Here is a 19,340-nt window from a genome sequence, read left to right as displayed (position 1 = left end):
CTTCCAGGAGGCCGCCGTCGGGAATAGCGCCCATCCCGCAGACACACTAACGCACATGAAAAGATCCAGCGAACTAAAACATTATGGTAATAAAAAAAACCAACAAGTCTAAAAATACAATCCGCCTTTGTTTCCAGTAGCCCCGATGCCATGCATCTGAAGGGGAACTCCCTCATTATCATTCCCTGCAGAGCCGCTTACTTTAGCGAGCGCGGTCTGTGCCGGCGCCGTGCGATGGATGCGACCTGGCTGGTGGGGAGTGACAGGGAGGCAGAGAGCCGGCGGGGCAGGAAGAAGAAAGTAGGGGGCCACGGGGGAAAATGAGCAGAAGCAGGAGGACGGGGTGACAGAAAAGGGGGGGGGGGGGGGGGGGAGAGCAGAGGGAGCGTGAGCAAAACAAGCTGAGACTCACGGTCGTAGCACCAGTCAAAAAATACACACTAACAGCGTTTATCAGAATAACTTTTACTATTAATGTGCATCTTGTCTGCACACTGTGCTGCTCAGGGCCATTAACTGCAGCACCCACACGATGCTGCAGATGCATCTTACTTTAAAAACGTGCGATTCAGTGAAGCCGATCTGAGCCAGGCTGACAGAGGAGGGAGGTGGAGAGACAAAGAGGCAGTGAAGAGGACAGCGGAGAACACACCGGAGACTGGGGGGGCGGGGTGACTGCGGAGCCAGGTGCCTGCATTAGTGCCCCCCTGGGGTAGGAACCGCAAGGAGGGCCAGGCGTAATTAGGGAGACCCCCAGCAGAGATACCCCGACAGATGAATGGGAGTGGGGGGGGGGGACAAGGAGGGGGCAGGAGAGGTTGGAGTGAAACGGAACGAGACAGAAAGGTAAAGCTCTGGAAAAAATGGCAGAAGAAAGGGGGATGAAGAAAGAGCAGAGGCAGTGAGGGGAAAGTGAGCTGGGGGGGGTATATTAATGGCCTTTCTGATAAAGATACTGGAGATGGGGGAGGGGGGAGAGACACTCTCGTCTTTAAGAGCTCCCTGCAAAGACAGGCACGGCCCTGTTAGCGATCGCTTCCCCGCCTCCCCCAGCGTCTGCGGGACTGACAAACTGCCCCGTTTAGAGCTCCAGCAGTGCTCCTCTTTCCCAGGCTGCCGGGACGCTAACTCAGCTGGGGGGCTGCGCGGGACACTCCCTCCCCTCCAGTGCACCACTTTCACGCTGAAAGTCACATTCTACCCCGTTTCTAACACTCTCACCACATTTACATGGCTGGATGTCATACTGGGGGGATTCAGTGCTTCTCAATGGTACAACAGCAGTGCCGATGCTGGGACTGGCGCCAGGAAGGTTCATCTCTATGCTGCTCCATTAGCTGAGCTCGGTCGGCGTGGTGACCTTCACCATAAAGGTCATTCTCAGACAAAATCACTATCAAGCTTTTGATTGGTCCAACTTCCTGTCAGTCAACCAGTCATACTGCATAAGTCCACTAAAAAAGCATCTGGTCATACCAGGCCACGCCTTTGGTGGCACTTGAACCACACAGCAGGCTGGTTAAGATGGGAACAGAGCAATTGAAAATCGCCACAGGCTCAACCTGACAGCACACGTTACCGATGAGTGCGGCCTCACAGCTGCAGCTACCCTGAGACATTTTTACCGAAATTTCAGCTGAATAATCAGATAGTGGAGAGGCTGCTGACCTGCGAGGATCCGTTTTTCGTAATTGCTAATTTGCAGCCGGGGCTGTGAGCTCCGAGCCAGCTGGAGGCACGCTTTGCCACCAGCTTCATTTCCTTCCTTTTATAGTCACGGTCCCGGTCGCTCTCCCTGCTGCTCTAATCGCGGCAGTACCTGGCAACGCGGCCATGGGGATGACGCAGCCGCCAAGGTGCTGGAGCCGTCGTGTTAACACGGGCGCCCTTAAAAATGCCCACCTGTGTAAACAGTTAATGCATCACATTTTTAACCAGATGAAAGCATTTTATGAGGATATAAATGATGGGGCACAGTCAAAGAAATGAGCGAGTGGCTAAGGTGGCGCGGAGGGCAGGCAGCGAGAGAGCGGCTGGGTGGCGCGGAGGGCAGGCAGAGAGAGAGAGTGGCTGGGTGGCGCGGAGGGCAGGCAGCGAGAGAGCGGCTGGGAGGCGCGGAGGGCAGGCAGAGAGAGAGAGCGGCTGGGTGGCGCGGAGGGCAGGCAGCGAGAGAGAGCGGCTGAGCGGTGTGGAGGGCAGGCAGAGAGAGAGAGCGGCTGAGCGGTGCGGAGGGCAGGCAGAGAGAGAGAGAGCGGCTGGGTGGCGCGGAGGGCAGGCAGCGAGAGAGCGGCTGGGTGGCGCGGAGGGCAGGCAGCGAGAGAGAGCGGCTGGGTGGCGCGGAGGGCAGGCAGTGAGAGAGAGCGGCTGGGTGGCGCGGAGGGCAGGCAGCGAGAGAGCGGCTGGGTGGCGCGGAGGGCAGGCAGCGAGAGAGCGGCTGGGTGGCGCGGAGGGCAGGCAGAGAGAGAGAGAGCGGCTGGGTGGCGCGGAGGGCAGGCAGAGAGAGAGCGGCTGGGTGGCGCGGAGGGCAGGCAGTGAGAGAGCGGCTGGGTGGCGCGGAGGGCAGGCAGAGAGAGAGAGCGGCTGGGCAGTACCGAGCTCTTACTGCCACTGTTGCCAGCTGGCTATAAAAACTGGGGCCGGATGTGAGTCAGGAACCCGCAACGCGTTGTGCTAAATGGACCCTCCGTCCCGTCTGGCTTCCGGGGCTTTCTGGCCTGACAGAGGATGGGCTCTGAGGCCATGAGATGCGACTTCTGGTACCTCAGATTTGTTAGTAAACTGTCAGCGACGGGGGGAGCTGCCAGGGAACACGCTGCTTCTGGATGCAGGCGGGCAGGAGTGTGCACACACACACACACACACACACACACACACACACACAGCATATACACACTTTCATGCAGATCTATACTTTCATGTGCACAGCATGTACACACGTGCAGATCTATACTCATGCACAGAGCATGCAGATCTATACTCTGATGCACAGAGTATGCACACCCACATGCAGATCTACTGTCATGCTCACAGTATGGAGACACACACACACGCAGATTTATATATTAGCAGATCTTTACTCTCATATGCACAGCATGCGCACACAGTTGCAGATCTATTCTCTCATGCACACACACTTGTTTTTTTCCATTGAGTCATTTTAATGATTCCTAACCAAAGACCACCGAAAATCAAAAACAGACTGATAACTAACAGTCTGCCACATCTGTTTTATTTTTAAGTAAATGGTGGGAAAAAGGGAGTCTTTTCCTCCAAGTAGTCCTAAAGATAGGAAAACCTGTATAAACACACGTCCTCACATTTAGCTGGTGTGCCATAACAACACTTAAACGAGTTATAAACAAAGTGAAACAAACCAAGCATGTGTTGAAGAAAAAAAAAGATTTATCAGTAAGATGAAAATATATGCAAAGTTTGAACAAAGCGAGGATTGTGGGCCCTGGAGGTACGAGCCAGCAACCGCGGCAAAGACAGGGGAATGAGGGAGTCCTGACTGGAAGACTGCATTTTGTGACCTTTGACAGTCTGCCCTCCTCTGATCTGGCCCTGAAAAACCTGCTAATATCACTCTACACTTAATTAGGACTGGTTCTTTAATTACCACATTAATTCAGGCATAACTAATTTTCATATCTTTTTTGGCGCTACCCCACCACCACACTGAACTGCGAGCATCTCTAATTTCAGAGCTGTAAATCTCGCAGCGACGTAACACGTGAGAGCGCTGTCCCCCGTACCGTTGCATGGTACATGCTGCCCTCACATCCGGGCCAGTCATCCGCACGCCCCCCCCCCCCCCCATAACACGTCCTCTGCTCTCACCCCCCTCCTGTTTCTCTGGATTTCCGCACCTCCTGCTCCTCACCCACCTCCCGGCATAGAGTTCTTCACTCGCCCCCTCTTCCTGCTGTCCACCTCTCTTTCCAGGCACGGGTGGGGGACAGGGAAAGAGGGGCAGCTAGCGGCCGTGGCATTAACGAGGACGCTCGTTAAGTGAGAAGCGTTGGGGATGGAGAGGGAGACGCAGGGGCTGTCAGTGGGAGGAGCTGCAGGATCTCCATGTGCAGCCCGTCTGCTCACACGTGCAGATACGAGACGGCGTGGAGTTGGCCTACATCACATGCCTCGGCAGCGACTAGGACGGGGACAGCAAGGGGAATGCAACAGAGCCAGAGGGGACCTGGAGAGCTCAACCGAAAGGGACCGGAATAGGACTGAAAAAGGACCAAAACAGGACCCATTTGCATGAGCACAGGCGCGGGCAGACGCACAGGCGCGGGCAGCACGCGGCCGCTGCTAGATCAGCCAGTCTGACAGCCTCCTCCCGTGAAATCGGCCGTTTGCTTGCACAGGATCTCAGACAGCGTGTCCCCCTGGCACCGGGCCAATGCACGTGTGTATGCTCAGCCTTGTGTGTGTGTGTGTGTGTGTGTGTGTGTGCGCGCGCCGCGTGGCGTGTAATTCTGTGTAATCCTCCCGTCTCTGTGGGACTTCCCCTCATGCCAGAGAGCTCCGCGGGCTGCCAGGGAGTGAGAGACAGCCTGCCAGGGCTCCGCACACACACCAACACACACACACACACACAGATACTGATACACGCAGGTACAATCATATTGATACACACAGATACACACTGATATAGACACACGCACACACACACAAGCCCCCCAGGCAGTACCCTCAGCTTGCTGTCATTCAGCTCCCCCCCCCCCCAGCCCTGCAGAGCAGTCACTGCATCCCCGGCCTGATTTACATGGACCTCCACTCGCGAGCCGTGGCATTTAAGCAGCCTGGCCCGGAGTTTCCTCCACACCATTACCCACAAGGCCGCTCTACTAAAAGACCCGCATCCGAATCGAAAACGGGGGGTGGGGTTGGGGCAGAGGATAGAGAGAGAGGGAAGGGGGGGGGGGGGCACATATGTGAGTGCTTCTGAATTTATCAATCTTGCTGCTAATTATATTATGCATCATTTTGCAAGCACTGTGTGGCAACCATGTTGGGGAGGACATGGAAAGTAAAGGGAAATCCTCAGCTTGAAAAGGCGGGCAGAGAAAGAGGGGAGGGCGATGGCAACAGGGATGGGGGGTGAAAGACTGTGACCATGGGCTAAGGAATGGTCCTCGAATGATGTGAGAGTGGGCGGGAGATAAGAAACCAACAGGAACAAGAACTCAGTAGGGGAACCCCCACCTGCCCCCGAGATTGATGTGGGTCCTGAGCCCAGTTTTGGGATTACAGAGAGGAGGCTGAGGGACGCAGACCAGTCGTCCAGCAGAGCCGAGGTGCCCCCCCTGCTGGCTGGGGAGTGCGAGGCGCAGAGAGACAGAGGGCAGCGCAGCACGACATTGTGAGGCAGTTAATGACGACGAATGGATTATCCCTCCACAGCCGACATTGGGGAACAGCGGTGTATCTGGCTTGAAGGAATGCTCCCCTTCTGAAAAATGAACTGGCCCCCGCCCTGCCAATACTCTGGCAATCTAATAGGGGAGCAGGGCTCTTGGCATCCCCAGGTTGCCACGGCGACCCAGACCTTTGGCTCACTCTCTAAGATACCCCCACTGCACACGTGTCCTGGCTTAAAATACTTTCTCTCGCCTTTCTCTCTCATTGTGTGTGGGTAGGAGATTGGGGAGAGAGAGAAAGAGTGAGAGGGTGTGAGGTAGAGTGAAGAGAGGGTGTGAGACATAAAGGGTGAAAGAGACAAAGAGTGAGAGAGGGTGTGAGACAGACAAAGTGCGAGACAAAGAGCAGGGATGGCAAACACTGGTCGGAGGGCACAGCCATGCAGCTGCTGATGTGTCCACACCATCGTATCTGACATGATCTACAGCACGAGAACTTCACTTATGGGAACATTCCGGAAAGCTGATTCTTACTCGGAAATAGCCTGGAAGGACTGGATGTTTTGATGGCGAGTTCGGTGTGGAAGCCCTCCTCATCACGGTGATTAGTTAAGCCTTCTGTGTGTGTGTGTGTGTGTGTGTGTGTTATGGAAGTGTGTTCAGAAGCAGTGGGTGGTTCATTCACTTAAATGGCTGTTTTGCATGCTGCCTCTCTAGTCCCAGGGGTGCCCCTTGGCTGCTCCCATCTCCGCTGCCCGTCACATGAGGAGCTGTGCCGCTTCAGGCTCGCCCGCCGAGGCCCCAGCTCGTCATACAGCCAGCGGCGCCATCACTTTTTAAAACACTCACTCGCCGAATGAGAAGCCCACTTCATCTGCTCCAAAACAAATGCTGGCGTGTGAAGCACAGCGCCCCCTGGGTCTGGAGGGCTTAATTGTCCTCGGGGTTTTCAGTAATGAAGCAGCACAGAGGGAATCACAGACCCCAAGCCGCTGGGGTGGTCACCTGGCTGCTTACATGCGTGACGGAGGAGTCGGCGAGCGTGCCGTGATGCAATGCGGGGGTTGGGGGGCGGAGCCGAGATCGCTCTCAGGAGGTAGGCGCTCTGGTCAGTGAAGCTGCCACATTACATAAGGGGGCGGGGGGATTTAATCCCCTCAAACACAGATTTGGTGGTTGATTGATAGCAGAGCACGCCGCGTGGGAGAGCCACTTGAGGGGGCTGGCGGTGTCGTGACCGCAGGGGGATTATCTGCCCCTCTTCGCAACCCCCAATCCCCATCCCAAGACAGGGTCAAGTGCTACAGCCGATTTGCTGGTTTTTTTCCCCCTGCTGGTCCCCTTTACGCCGTCACAGGGGAAAGATGCTCCTGTTTTCTTGATGTTTTTGGGGGTTTTTTTGTAGGGGGGTGGGGGACCACAGGCGCAGCCCACACACATGCAATCCGCCACCTCCTGCAAGCATTACAAAATAACCTAGTAACCTAAACTAAGGTATGTCTCTGTTAGGGGTAACTCAGAAACCTGAATCGTCATATATGTGTGCTAGAAACTAACCAGGTACTCACCTTTCACTCACTATAATCCTGACTAACAGAGTTACCCATTAACTCATGAAGCTAAATTACTAACCAAACGCAGCAGTGTATTAGCTGTTAGTCACTCACACGCAGGGACCCTGTTGCCCTCAGTGCGTCTGCAGGGTTCGAACCGGCACGACTGGCAGTCACACGCCACCCGCAGTTTACACGGTTACAGATCAGCCTTCCGGACCAGTTCGACGTCCCGCCGGTTTCCCTGGATTTCCCTCCTGCTCGGTCCCGGCAGCTGCTTCCCGACTCGGATCTGGAAGACGCTGGTGCCGGTTGGGTCGTCCCCTCGAGATGCGGCATGTGTAGCTGGGGGGGCTCCACCGCAGCTGGCCTGCGAGAGGTAGCGCGTAAGGCAGGAGGGCCACGGGGCAGGCGATGCTGGGAGATTGTCGGTGCCCACTCCCCATGGCTGACTGGGGGGTCTGTAGACTCCCCAGAGAGCTGGAGGCTTCTGAGCCACTGACATTCCAGGCAAAAGCGGCCTGATGCTCGCATGTTCTGCACTACAGAACCCTAGCTGGGGGGGGGGTGGTATCCACACATCCTTCTACACATAAATGGAGCAAACGCAGTCGTCTGAGTGGAGCGGGTCGGCGGAGCCGGAGGCCCATTGTCCCTCTGCTGCCCCCCTCCCTTTTCTTTTAACTCGACTACAGAAAAGCCACCATCTGCTCACTCTGCGGCGGCCGCAGACCTGTGCTACAGCTGGAGTCCAATGCAGACAGAGGGAGGGAGAGAGGGGGAGTGGAGAAGGGAAGGGGCGAACACGGCAAAAGGGGGAGGTATCGAGGACTTTTTATTCTGCGCTGGCGGGGAGCCAAGCCTGGGGAAAACGTTATTGCCTTGGCAACGCGACTCGGCCCTCATTACATTTAAGCATCCTGAAATCATTCACCGGGGGAATGGGGGGGGGCTGCCAGGGGGTTCAGGACTAGCGGACCGCCCACCAAGAGGAGAAATCCATTTAAACAAATGTAAGACAGCCTGAGAGAGTAATGTGAGGGAGACAGGAACTTGGAGGGGGGGGGGGGGGTCATGCATTCTGCAGGTCTGGACAGTGAGTGTAGAAAAGAAGCATGGGAGAAAGAGAGTTGTGGGGGGGAGGGGTCCTCCTGAGAAACGTAACACCCCCATGCTGAAGCTGGTCCAGCGCCAAAGCAGGACTTCCTCCTCTTCTAGAGGAAGAATTTTCCTGAGAAGGGATGATGGCCGATGTGACACAGCCGCCCCGAAACAGCCATGAACATGAGTGTAGGATGGGGCGCAGGATGAAGAGCAGGACAGGGTGAGGAGAGGGCCGAGGAGCGGGATTGGGCGTGGGATGAGGAACAGGACGGGGTGAGGGGAGGGGAAAGGAGCGGGATGGGGTGAGGAGAGAGCCGAGGAGCGGGATGGGGCGTGGGATGAGGAACAGGACGGGGTGAGGGGTGGGGAAAGGAGCGGGATGGGGTGAGGAGAGAGCCGAGGAGCGGGATGGGGCGTGGGATGAGGAACAGGACGGGGTGAGGGGAGGGGAAAGGAGCGGGATGGGGTGAGGAATGAGGAACAGGACGGGGTGAGGGGAGGGGCGAGGAGCAGGATGGGGCGAGGAGCGCAATGGGGCGTGGGATGAGGAACAGGACGGAGTGAGGGGAGGGGCGAGGAGCAGGATGGAGCATGGAATGAGGAACAGGATGGGCCGAGGGGCGGGATGGGGCTTTGGGGCGAAGAGCAGGACAGGGCAAGTAGTGGGATGGGGCAAGGAGCTGGGAGCATGGCAAGGTGAAGAGCGAGGTGGGACAGGGCAAGAAGTCGGATATGGCGAGGAACAGGGCAGGGTGAGGAACAGGACCGCCCCAAACACATTAATGAATCAAAGTTGGTGAGGGAGGGATTCCACAGCATTCAGGGAAGGTGGCAGAGTGGCCTCTGTGAGCCATTGCTGTCCTACCCCCAGCCCACGCTTTGGGTCCGATCCGGCTTGTCTCTTCATAACAATGCCCCCCCCCCCCACAAGGTCAGATTGCCACAGCGACACGCCGCTGCCATCTGGCAGCCCCGTTAATGGGAAGAACGGTGCCTGCGGGCCAAACGTTTCATAACGAGCTCAAGATGGGCCCAGGCGAGCTGTACAAATGGCGCCCGGATCTGGAAGGACCAATAAGGTGCGTCAGCTGGGCGACCTGCCCATGAAGCATGGAGTCTACACAGAGGCAGAGCTCAGCCGCTGGGCCGCACTCTGAAGCATGTTTACAATACCGGGGGGGGGGGCAGCTCTGCCACATGCCCACCAACAGCGGAACCCTCTCTCTTTCTCCCTCGTCCTGCACATTGCTTAATTACGTTCATCTCAAAACCAACCAGCTACACATTACTCAGACTTTCCAGTCTCCCTCCTCCGCCACGGTCTGATCGACGTAGTAATGACACTGGTCCTCACATCGTACTCGACCAAACACCCCCCAGTGGAGAGAGACGGGCTCTGGGCCACACCTGGCACCATGTTTTGGGGGGGCGTACTTCCTGAGTCACTCTATCCCTGATCTCAGAGCACTGATCACTGGCGTTGCATAAGGCAGCACCTCCAGGTGAGCTACTGGTACTGGCTACAAGGGGGTGTGGGGGGGGGGTATGGGGGAGTCAAGCCCAGTACCAAGCTGCCAGGAGGGAGAAAGTACTAAAGTGAGGGGGGGCTGGCCCAAGGCAAGAGCTACTGCTATAACCTGGAGTGCACCCCCAGCGATCTGCCCCCCAACCTGTCTGTCTCTCTGTCTGTCTGCTAACAGTTACTCGCTGGACCGGGGGGGGGTCACACATGCTGCCAAGCCCGTCAGCCTCGGGGAAGTGGCCAGCGGCTTTAGTTACACAGTCATCCGGGAAATGAGAAGATTACGATGCCCATTAATCTTCCGGAGGTTTTTGGGACTGGCCGGCGTGCACACAGGTCCCACAGCACCTGCCCGTCTGCTGGTCACCCTGTCCCGATGCCATGATCCACAGCCCCACCGCAGCCCCACCGCAGCCTCACCGCAGCCCCACCGCAGCCCGCTGCGAGGTCCCGTGTCCTCAGCTACTCAAATGGACTCCACCCCTCTCCATCCATTCCAGGTCAGCCCCCTTCGCGCTCTGACATTCCACTAAAAGCTATTGGGGGGGGGGGGGGGGGGGTAGGCGCAAATGAATTTCTCAGCACGCGTTCTTTCCGAAAAGGCACCTGTGCTCACACAACTGCAGCCTCTCTTACAAACCACGTCCCGAGACAAAAGGCGGTGCAGTTGGTCTCTCTGGCCCCAGACGAAAAGCCTTGGAGATCCAGGGTTCACTTTACAGGAATACAAAAAATATATATATATATATATATATATATATATATATATATACACTGTATATATGCAAGCTTACCTGCATGTGAAATGTGTCATTTGTAAATAAACCAGTCTGTGGTTTGCAGTAAACACAGCCTACAAATTAAAAAAAAATAATAAATGAGCTCAGTCTGGAATCAAACACAAATCTGACCCATTAACTTCCCTCCCACTGACATCCCAAGTACCCTTTTGAAAACTTAGGGTGTCTGAATTAAATTTCCTTTTATTTGTACTTGAAACGCTTAGCCTAGTTAACCAGTCTTTTATCCAGAGCCAATTAGCTGACGATTAATTAATTATTGAAATGCCGGAGGGGGTTTAATTTTTAATGTGTGTTTGAGGGAGAAGAGCTGTAGTACAACTAACCCCGAGCGGTTAGGAAGGGCAGCCGCTCGGTGGGGCGTAAAGCTGCGGCGCCCGAAAGCGGCGCCGGGACCCGGCCGGCTCTCCTGCGCGCCTCCAGACGAAACAGCCAAGAGTCAAAGCTCTTTTTCGGAGGTAAGACATTAAATGTTGACTGGTAGCTACGAAAAGAAATTAATTAAGAAACAGTAGGCCTGAGCCCTAAAGTCACATTTTAAAACTTTAACCTGTGGCGGGGGTCATAATAAAATTACAACTTAAAGAGAGTAAGGCGTTTTCGACTCAGGGGGCAGCTTGGGGTTGTTTTCTGAGGTTTGTAAACCTACAAAAATCATCTTCTAAATTTCCTGGGCAGGTACCGGTGTATTAACCCGATTTAGGTTAAATACCACGGCAATCTAACATTAAAAGGAGCTGACCAGCGTAAATAACCTACAGTACTCTCGGTACAATAAACTCCCTAGGTTTAGCTATATTTACAAAAAAATTGGAAATCTAAAAACAAAAAGCATAAAACCCATTTATAGTGCACCGATCGATACGGTGTTAATGAAGAGTCGAGTGTTCACTTATGCGAAAAGGTTGTATGACAATATTTTATTAATTATAAGGATTATCTTCTATTTGGAAAGATAATATTCACAATAAGGGATAAAAACTGAGCATAAAGCGTTTCACTGCCCCAGGATCCCTGTTTTACAACCATCGGGGCTCCTTCTCGGCCGCGTCCCATCAGACGCTTTTATCTCAGTGCCCCTTCCCGCGATTTAAGCAATGTAATTAACTGTTAAATTGGACACATGTCAGGATTTATGCTTTTAATTTGCCGCATCTGAAAGGCGCTCGTCCACAATAATGAATATTAAAAAGGGGAATTCTTGGCAGAGTCCGTGTTGGTAAATTTCCTTGAAAACGGGCATTTAATTTAATCTCTACATAAAGCTTGGGTCACATCGAATAGTACGGGACTGTTAGTTTTAACAAGAGCAAAAGCTGGAAACTATTTACGGACAACAAGCGTTTGCCGAAGTGTTGAAGCTCGTCTGCAATCGCCACCCGCACTTTTTGTGAAATTCGTTTATATTTACCACACAGATCACAAGTAAAATGTGAATAAAATTCTGTTACAGGAGCTACAACAAGGTGCGGTTTCTAAGACCCTGTCGAAATCTGGGACGAATACCCACGCATCTTTGACCCCTACTGAAGTGATTCAACACGTCCCTGTCCAACACTGACTCACTGGTGGAAATGAATGCTCATATTTTTGTTCTTAAACCACATTACAAGCACCCTACAGGCGAAAAAAATCAAATGTTTGTTTAAATAAATAAATTAATAATAATAATAATAATAATAATCGTCATCAATTATAGGCCTATACCACCTCAAGTTCTTGCAGTGATTTTAAAATCCAGCATCGAGGCGAAGGAAATATCGCAGGCACATAACTTCCAAGCACAGATTTCTTCACGGCTCCTGCCCTCGCTTCCACGACAAAAGATGCCATAATTTCACTTCACCAACAGGCTGCCCTCCCACGGTGTCAGCTCCAGGAAAAGCACATTAAACTCGCACCTACTAATCAATTGAGGCAAGGACAACGTTGTTGTGTTTTTAAGCCTGGAAAAAGCACTCAAATAAATAACCCGGCAAATACATCTCAAAACGTGCCCATAAATCATGGCACATTCTGCAGAAGCCCATGTGATATTTCGAATGCAATTCAAAAACTTTGCTCAATAACCCAATCCGGTACGGTTCGTGCAAGTATATATGTTGACATAATAATAATAATAATAATAATAATATAGCAAAAGACAGTCTGGGATAATTCATAATTGATTAAATGACCTTGCATTTTCAAAGGTACAAACCATCGTCCAACCTAATTTGTATCACTGTACCGAGAAGTCCACCTCTAAGCATCTACAAGACATGACCATCTATCAGGGTTGTGAATTTGATCGCAAAATAAACCACCTGACGCAAAGGAAATCTCTGCCGGAGAGACAGTCTTCGACTAAAGCAGCACCAGCATCAGAAATCTCAGTACAGGCGCCGAGGTGCCACGGACAGAGACGTGCTCAGTCTGGAAACAGCGGATTTCACCGGGTTGCATGGCACGCTGCCACAATGCCAACTTCTGATCCCAAGGGCTGGTCGGTGGTGCGAAGACTCGGCGCCGGGACCTTTATTACCGCGGTGTACCGCAAACTCACAATGCGAGAAGATTGTATTGAACTTCGGCATATTACAGATCGGGAGGTATTACTCACATAGAAACAAATATATCATTGTGCATATATTATGCTATAATAAGAAACACGAAACCGCTTTGCTCGAAACTCTTACCTTTTGTTCAAGGAATTCCAGTATATCGGCTCCATATTAGTGGCGGAGATCCCCAGTAAATCCACCATGAATACTGCAAAAATTCCTAGCCCAAAACCACTGTTCCGACACGCCATTGTAACCCCCAAGCTGTGTCTTTTACCCCTCATCGGAAGGGATGTTCTTAAAAATATACGGGGGCGTTGAAGATTAAAAAAAATCCCCCGATGGGCTACAGGAATATCCCTCAGTACTTTACGAGAAAGCTTGACTGGAGCAACCGCATGGATGTCCAATAAGAAAAAAAATAATAATAAAAACAAAATACACGATAAAACTGCTAAAAGTTCTTCAGTGCCTCCGATCCCCGTGGGAAGAGCATGTCCGCATCAATAAACCTTTTCCTAGGTTCAGAAGTAGCGTACAGTTTTGCAGGGCTATGACGAATCCATGTTTTTCTAATTATGTCTTTAGTCCCGTTTTCTTTCAGAGAACGTGGTTTGCTTGCTCGGACGAAACCCCCCTTTTAACAAAGAAATCCTCGTGGAGGAGCTTATTTCAGTTCGGGTTTAATGATTTATAAAGCGATTCGGGCGGTGTGTTGATATTTGTCCTAACTGCTGTACCTTGCTCTCTGTACGGGTTTTGTTTGATTTCTCTCCCATTCCTTCTGTCCCCCTCTCTTTCATTCCAGTTGTTTTCTCCGAAAGGGATGGTAAAAAAAATTCGGAACTCGGGAACAAAATGGACGGATGTCCAACGTGTCAAGTTCTTTTATTTCACAATTTCCATTCTTGAAAGAAAAACGCTCTTGGTCTTGGACACTGTTTCTTTATAGTCCCGTCTCCATGGAATTCAACTTGTAATCCCTTATAGTACGAGTGAACGCACTCAATCCTGCAGCACCTTCCTTCAGCTCAGATCGGAATAAAAATAACGTCCATGCGCAAATTAACACCAATACTCATATTTAAAACCTTTTTAAATTAATGCATGAAGAAAACTCGTAGTGGTAGATGACATTCGTTACAATTGAGCAATATTATTTAAGATGAATAAAAATCAGACAAAATCGAAGGGCTATTTCTCAATGATCGCTATTCCTACGCACACGGTCTGTAATACAATCATTGAATCCTGATGGTGCTGCGTTTGCCTCCCCGGCTCCGAAACGCCACTCGTTTGATTTGACTAGCGCTCGCAATGCATTGACAGACCGACTACTTGTTTGAGGGAGGGGGTTAAGGGGGAGGTGTATGTGCTTGAATATATAAAAAATCTGATCTTCCGGTTGACAGGCTCGCTAACCTTGCACGGAGCGGATTTTTAAAATGAATTTCTTTAATATAGGGGCGGTGTGGAGCGGCTTCTCTCCCTCCCTCCATCTACATCTCCTCCTATCCCCGTTGTAGTTGCACAAATACAAGCGAGAGAGGAGTGTGTTTCAGAAAGCCGAAACGAAACGCACAGGAAAGCTTGGGGGGCGGGTTTTTTTTCCTCTCTTTTTTTTCCAAACACGCAGCCACTTTCCCCGCTCGGTCTGAAGCGCTCATACGCTGCGCTCCGCTGGTCCTCCGCTCTGTCAGTCACGGCGCTCTAGCGCCCCTGGTGGTCTTTGCGTGAATTCAACCCCCTCCCCCCCAAAAAGTGTCGTATTGTAGAAGAATGTCTTGCATCTAGCGATTTTTAAGCGCCAAAAATCATATTACCTTTTATGCTTCTATTTTATTCCACTGTTGAATAACCACCTATTCAAACCGACCTCGTTCGTTTTGTCTCTTATGCAATCGCAGACTGGTGTTTTTCGCTGTTTTTACAAATTCCCTTTTACCAAGTCGGCTTGATGCTGTGCAGTTCCCAGGAGCGACAAGCCGTTATGAGCACTCAGATCCGTTTATACCGAGACAAGGGTCTGCCGCACTCACAGGCAAATCGGAACTCCAGGGTGTCGAACACCGAGCCGACACTGCCACCTTGCGGATAACAGACGCAAATGCGACTTGCAAACTTGTTTTTGCTTTAACTGTTTTAATCACGTTTCGAATTTACATGCTTCAAAACAATAGCAACAATTTCACTCAAATTCATACATTCTGTGACAGTCCCACTGTTTATTCTTTTGACAGTAATTCATGTGTGTGTTTATAGTGTACTACCCCTTTTCCTGTGGAGATAGTATATAATAGTTACCGCTGTGTCCTTCCATAGTGGTCAAGCCTCACCTCCAGAGAACAGGTGTGGAGCATTTTTGAAAGCTCCCTCTGGCCCAATACAAAAAGATATACCCCACTGCCCTGGCCGAGATCCCAGTCTGACTGAAGGTCTGGCTAGAATCTGGCTGACCCCCAATCCAATTATCTCATGCACAGCCGTTTCCTTCAACTGCACTGTTACCGATCTGTGTACAGAGTCAAGTGTGAAAATGCTGGGCTTCGTACTCTAAGTGGGTGCTACACCTTCAACATTAAGCGACGGTGTGTCCTAAACCCTCACTGCTCCAAGAGCCCTGGACCAAATCCATTACTGACTCATCAAGGGCATGATCTTCTATAACATGCGCATGTCAGCACAATGCAATGCGCTTAAGCTACAACCACCCTGCCAACGACTTAATCTATATTCTCTACCGTTAATTAACCATGCTGTTTTTAATCGCAGTGTCCCTAATGTGAAATTCCTAGGAAACGCACACAAACATGACTAAAGAGTACGTACTCGTAATAAAATTGGTGCAATTAATTATCGAAAGGTCACCCTCCGGTGAGCATGGTGAAATTACTCTGGATGGACTCTTCAAATGTGATCTCATTTTGAGATGTACGATTTTTAAATATTATTTTGCATTTCAAAAAAGTGATGTCGACCCACTTGTCCTTTAGCTTTATCCTTCTATGTGGGTTTAAAAACCACTTAATCACCTGCATATCAGGCGACACGGCGGATGATTAAAGAAGATTCACTTTGGACTTCATACAGAAAAAGTACTAATCAGTCCGCTGCTGAGATCAGTGATCGGTGCGGCACGACCGCGGCCCCATCAAAGAGATGGGCGCAACGTGATGATGTCACCACGGTGTACAGTAGCAGCCGTCGTCCAGTGTTCTGGCCCAGATGGTAAAATGGTAGGGGGTAGTCTGAGTGGAAAGATGTTGGTGGGGGGGGGAGGGGGTGTCTGTCCACAAACTGTCTGTAGCCGCACAGCACCTTCTGTGGGGGACAGCGACACAGAGGGGACTTGAGACTTGCCAGCACCTGCCACATCCAAGCAACTCGGGATCTGTCAACTGGGATGGCCTTGCGATCCGTGATTTGTATTAATATACTACCTTTGAACGTAATATATTCTAGGACTCTGACTAGTTTGCTTCCTTAACAGTGGGCCCGGGAATCATTTAAAGTATATTCAGTACAGGGAAATTTGTTTTTGCACCCCCTCCCCTCTAGAAAATGTGAATGCTTTTTGTGAACTTGCAAAGTAAAAATGCAAGTGTATTAAATAGCGTTAAACGGGTGTAAGTCTCCATTGATGATGCCGTCTCCTTTGAAGGGAGTGCACCATCACCGAAACTCATCCTCAGTGTTGCCGTGACTGTGATCTGAGCTCCCGATCTGAGTGTGTTTATCGGGGCAATGGAGCATAGAAAGGGAAGGGGGCATTTATGAAGACTCGTTAGATGCAACCTGTCGCTTCATGAAAGTTTTGTTTTAAAGTCATGTCCTTAAGGGGTTGACTCCGTTTGCTTTGCGCAGCTTCTGTGCGTTCCGGGTCTTTCTGTATACGGACTGAACTCATCTGCATGAAGGCAGTCAGCGGGGATGGGATCGGACTGCCGTGCGGACTTCATTTGACCCGTCGGATCTTAAACTCCCTCCCGCAGACTGCCATCATGTCCAGCCCCCCCTAACCTGCCAGAGAGACAGCGAGCCTTGGAGTGAGCCCGCGTGTCTAGGAGAGAGGGTGTGAATACTATTTTGCTTAGCCGACACATTTTCCAAGGTGATCTACAGTCTTACCAATTTATATGGAAATATCAGTGCTGTAATTTTTCTTAATATGTAACATTGAACTTTTGTGTCCATGACTGCTATCACCCCCTGCTGGCCCATTTCCAGAATTGCGTGAGGGTATATATGTATGTGTGTGAAGGTGTGAGGTGGTGATGCAGGATGACAGCAGCAGTCTGTGTGTGACATGGCGGAGGCTGAACACCCAGGAGAGAAACCACAGACATTGTTAGTAATTATTCAGCTGTAAAAATGGGATTAAAGTGAAAAATCTTACACTCTGTAAGCTCCTTTTGGGTAATTTGCTTATCAAATGCATCTGTACACACTATAATAGTTTCATCTTCATAATGTATTGGCAAACATTCCCGGCATTTTTAGGCAAGCTACTGTAACCGCAGAAACCTTCCTGACAGATGGTGGCCCGGTACCGGCGGCGTTCCCCGACTTCGGCCGACTCGTGGGCTGAGGACAGCCCCCCCCCTCCTCCAAGTCAGGCCAGAATGCCGGTTAATGCCTCCTAACCTCTAGCTTTTGCGGTGACATCCCAGCAGATGACTGGGCGATGTTCTAACACAGACGTCCCCACTAATTACCCATCTGTACAATCACATGAAGATACACTTTCAAGCCCTATATTATTCCCTATATATAAATTTGTCCGCCAGACAAAGCACAGGTACAACTGTGGTATTTGTGGTAAGCGGTGTCAGGTTACCACGGATACCATGAGCTATGGGATGGCGGTGCTGCCTTCCGTAATACCTACAGCTTTCACACTGTATTAGTGCACACCATTATTTATTTAATCACCGTTACCGACACAAACTGGGCACAGTGCTGTTTTACATATTGACATGGCTGGACATTTCTCTAAATCCTGTACACTGCCTATGCAGTATAGGGTTGCAGTGATTTATGGAACAGATTAAGGGCAGTAACATGGTTCAAGGGTACAACAGGGGATCACAATGGGCCAATACATCTAATCAGATGGACAGAAATTAGTTTTGGGTTTAAGGGTTGTGCTTGTGAAATGGAGGGTGCCCCTACACATTTACATATTCTGAGAAGCTATTGGGGGGGAGAGCTTGAGGTCATAACCCTGTTGTGGAGCAGAGTTGGTGCTGTGTGGAGATGGCAGAATTTTACAGCCATTTACACAGCTCTGATAAAAGGGGGCGGGACTAATCCTTTCAGCACCCCCCCGCTCTCCCAGTGCAGTCAACCTCCATTCCATATGCCATTGGATCACCAGAAACTATACAGGTGCTACAGCCAATGACAGATGAATCTTTTTTTAATGCTTGGTGTTTTATAGGAGGTAAAGAAAACACGTTTCCTTTACCACTGAGGGTAGTCGTGGACTGGAAGCCAGAGCCCTGGAGGACCGGCTCGACGTCACTGGCTGCAAGAGGCATGATGGGAGATTCATGGGGGCGTCACAACACAAAGGCAGGAGGGGTAATGTTTGAAGGTCCATGCTGTGGTCACAGTCCAGATAAAAGCTGCAAGCTTTCTTTGCCGTAGGAACGACAGTCTGCTTTCGCTGGTGATTTTTGCTGAGCTAAAATGATTAGAAAGATGGTAGGTTTGGAGTTACCTTTTTAAACTTAAGAATCTGAATTCAGTGAAATCCACTGACAGCTGTCAAAACCAAACATACTTAGTGACCACTTATCTACACATCCAGTAGAGCTCATAAGCTACGCTATGTCCTGACTTTCAGGACAAACACTGGGGGAGGGTTTTTTTGGAGAAATTTCAGGGGTGGGTCACCCTTCCGAAAGCATGAGGGATGACTGGGGTCCTTTTGGGACACTGTTCCCATTTAAATGACTGCAGCTCCTGCAGATTCCTTCACATCCTGGTCTGCTTGGCGGACTCAGAGGAGATATAAGCAGAGGGCGGCTGCCTAACAGTCCCTCCTCACTGTGACCGGGCTGCGTAATGGACAGACTGCTCCAGTGTGAGGAGCCTGCGTCTCTGCCAGGCTGACCCGGAGGACCAGGACTGGGCTCCTGAGCATTCTGGGAGTGAACATTCACACATCCTACCTGCAATGGCATCTTTATGAAGGTTGCCTGGCAACTGGTAACAAAACAATAGATTGTTGGTGGTTACAGGCGCAGCAGCATGCAGGTGTGTGTGTGTGTCTGTGTGTGTGTGTGCGCTCACACACGTGTGCACTCCCTAGCCTGGCACGTAATAAATGTGTGCTCACATATGACACAGTGGGGAGGGGGAACCAGAGATGAACACAGAACACATGCAGAGGAGAACAAAAGACCCATAATAACCTAGGGGAGAAAGAAAATAAGCAGAGCATAGGG

General features: G+C 51.0%; 1 protein-coding gene across 1 annotated transcript in view; it reads right to left on the bottom strand.

Annotated features, from left to right (window-relative positions):
• efnb3b (ephrin-B3b) overlaps positions 1-14,474 on the bottom strand; it is a 41,570-nt gene extending 27,096 nt beyond the window's left edge. Inside the window, exon 1 of the mRNA XM_023790451.2 lies at positions 13,024-14,474. Coding sequence (XP_023646219.1) covers positions 13,024-13,172 — 149 coding nt within the window. The 5' untranslated portion in view covers positions 13,173-14,474. The remainder of the gene's footprint in view (positions 1-13,023) is intronic.
• Positions 14,475-19,340: the final 4,866 nt, after the last annotated feature.

Source organism: Paramormyrops kingsleyae, chromosome 10 (genome assembly GCF_048594095.1).
Source record: "Paramormyrops kingsleyae isolate MSU_618 chromosome 10, PKINGS_0.4, whole genome shotgun sequence".
NCBI classification, from domain to species: Eukaryota; Metazoa; Chordata; class Actinopteri; order Osteoglossiformes; family Mormyridae; genus Paramormyrops; species Paramormyrops kingsleyae.
Note: the sequence above shows the minus strand (reverse complement) of the source record. Positions and strands in the feature narration are given on the sequence as shown.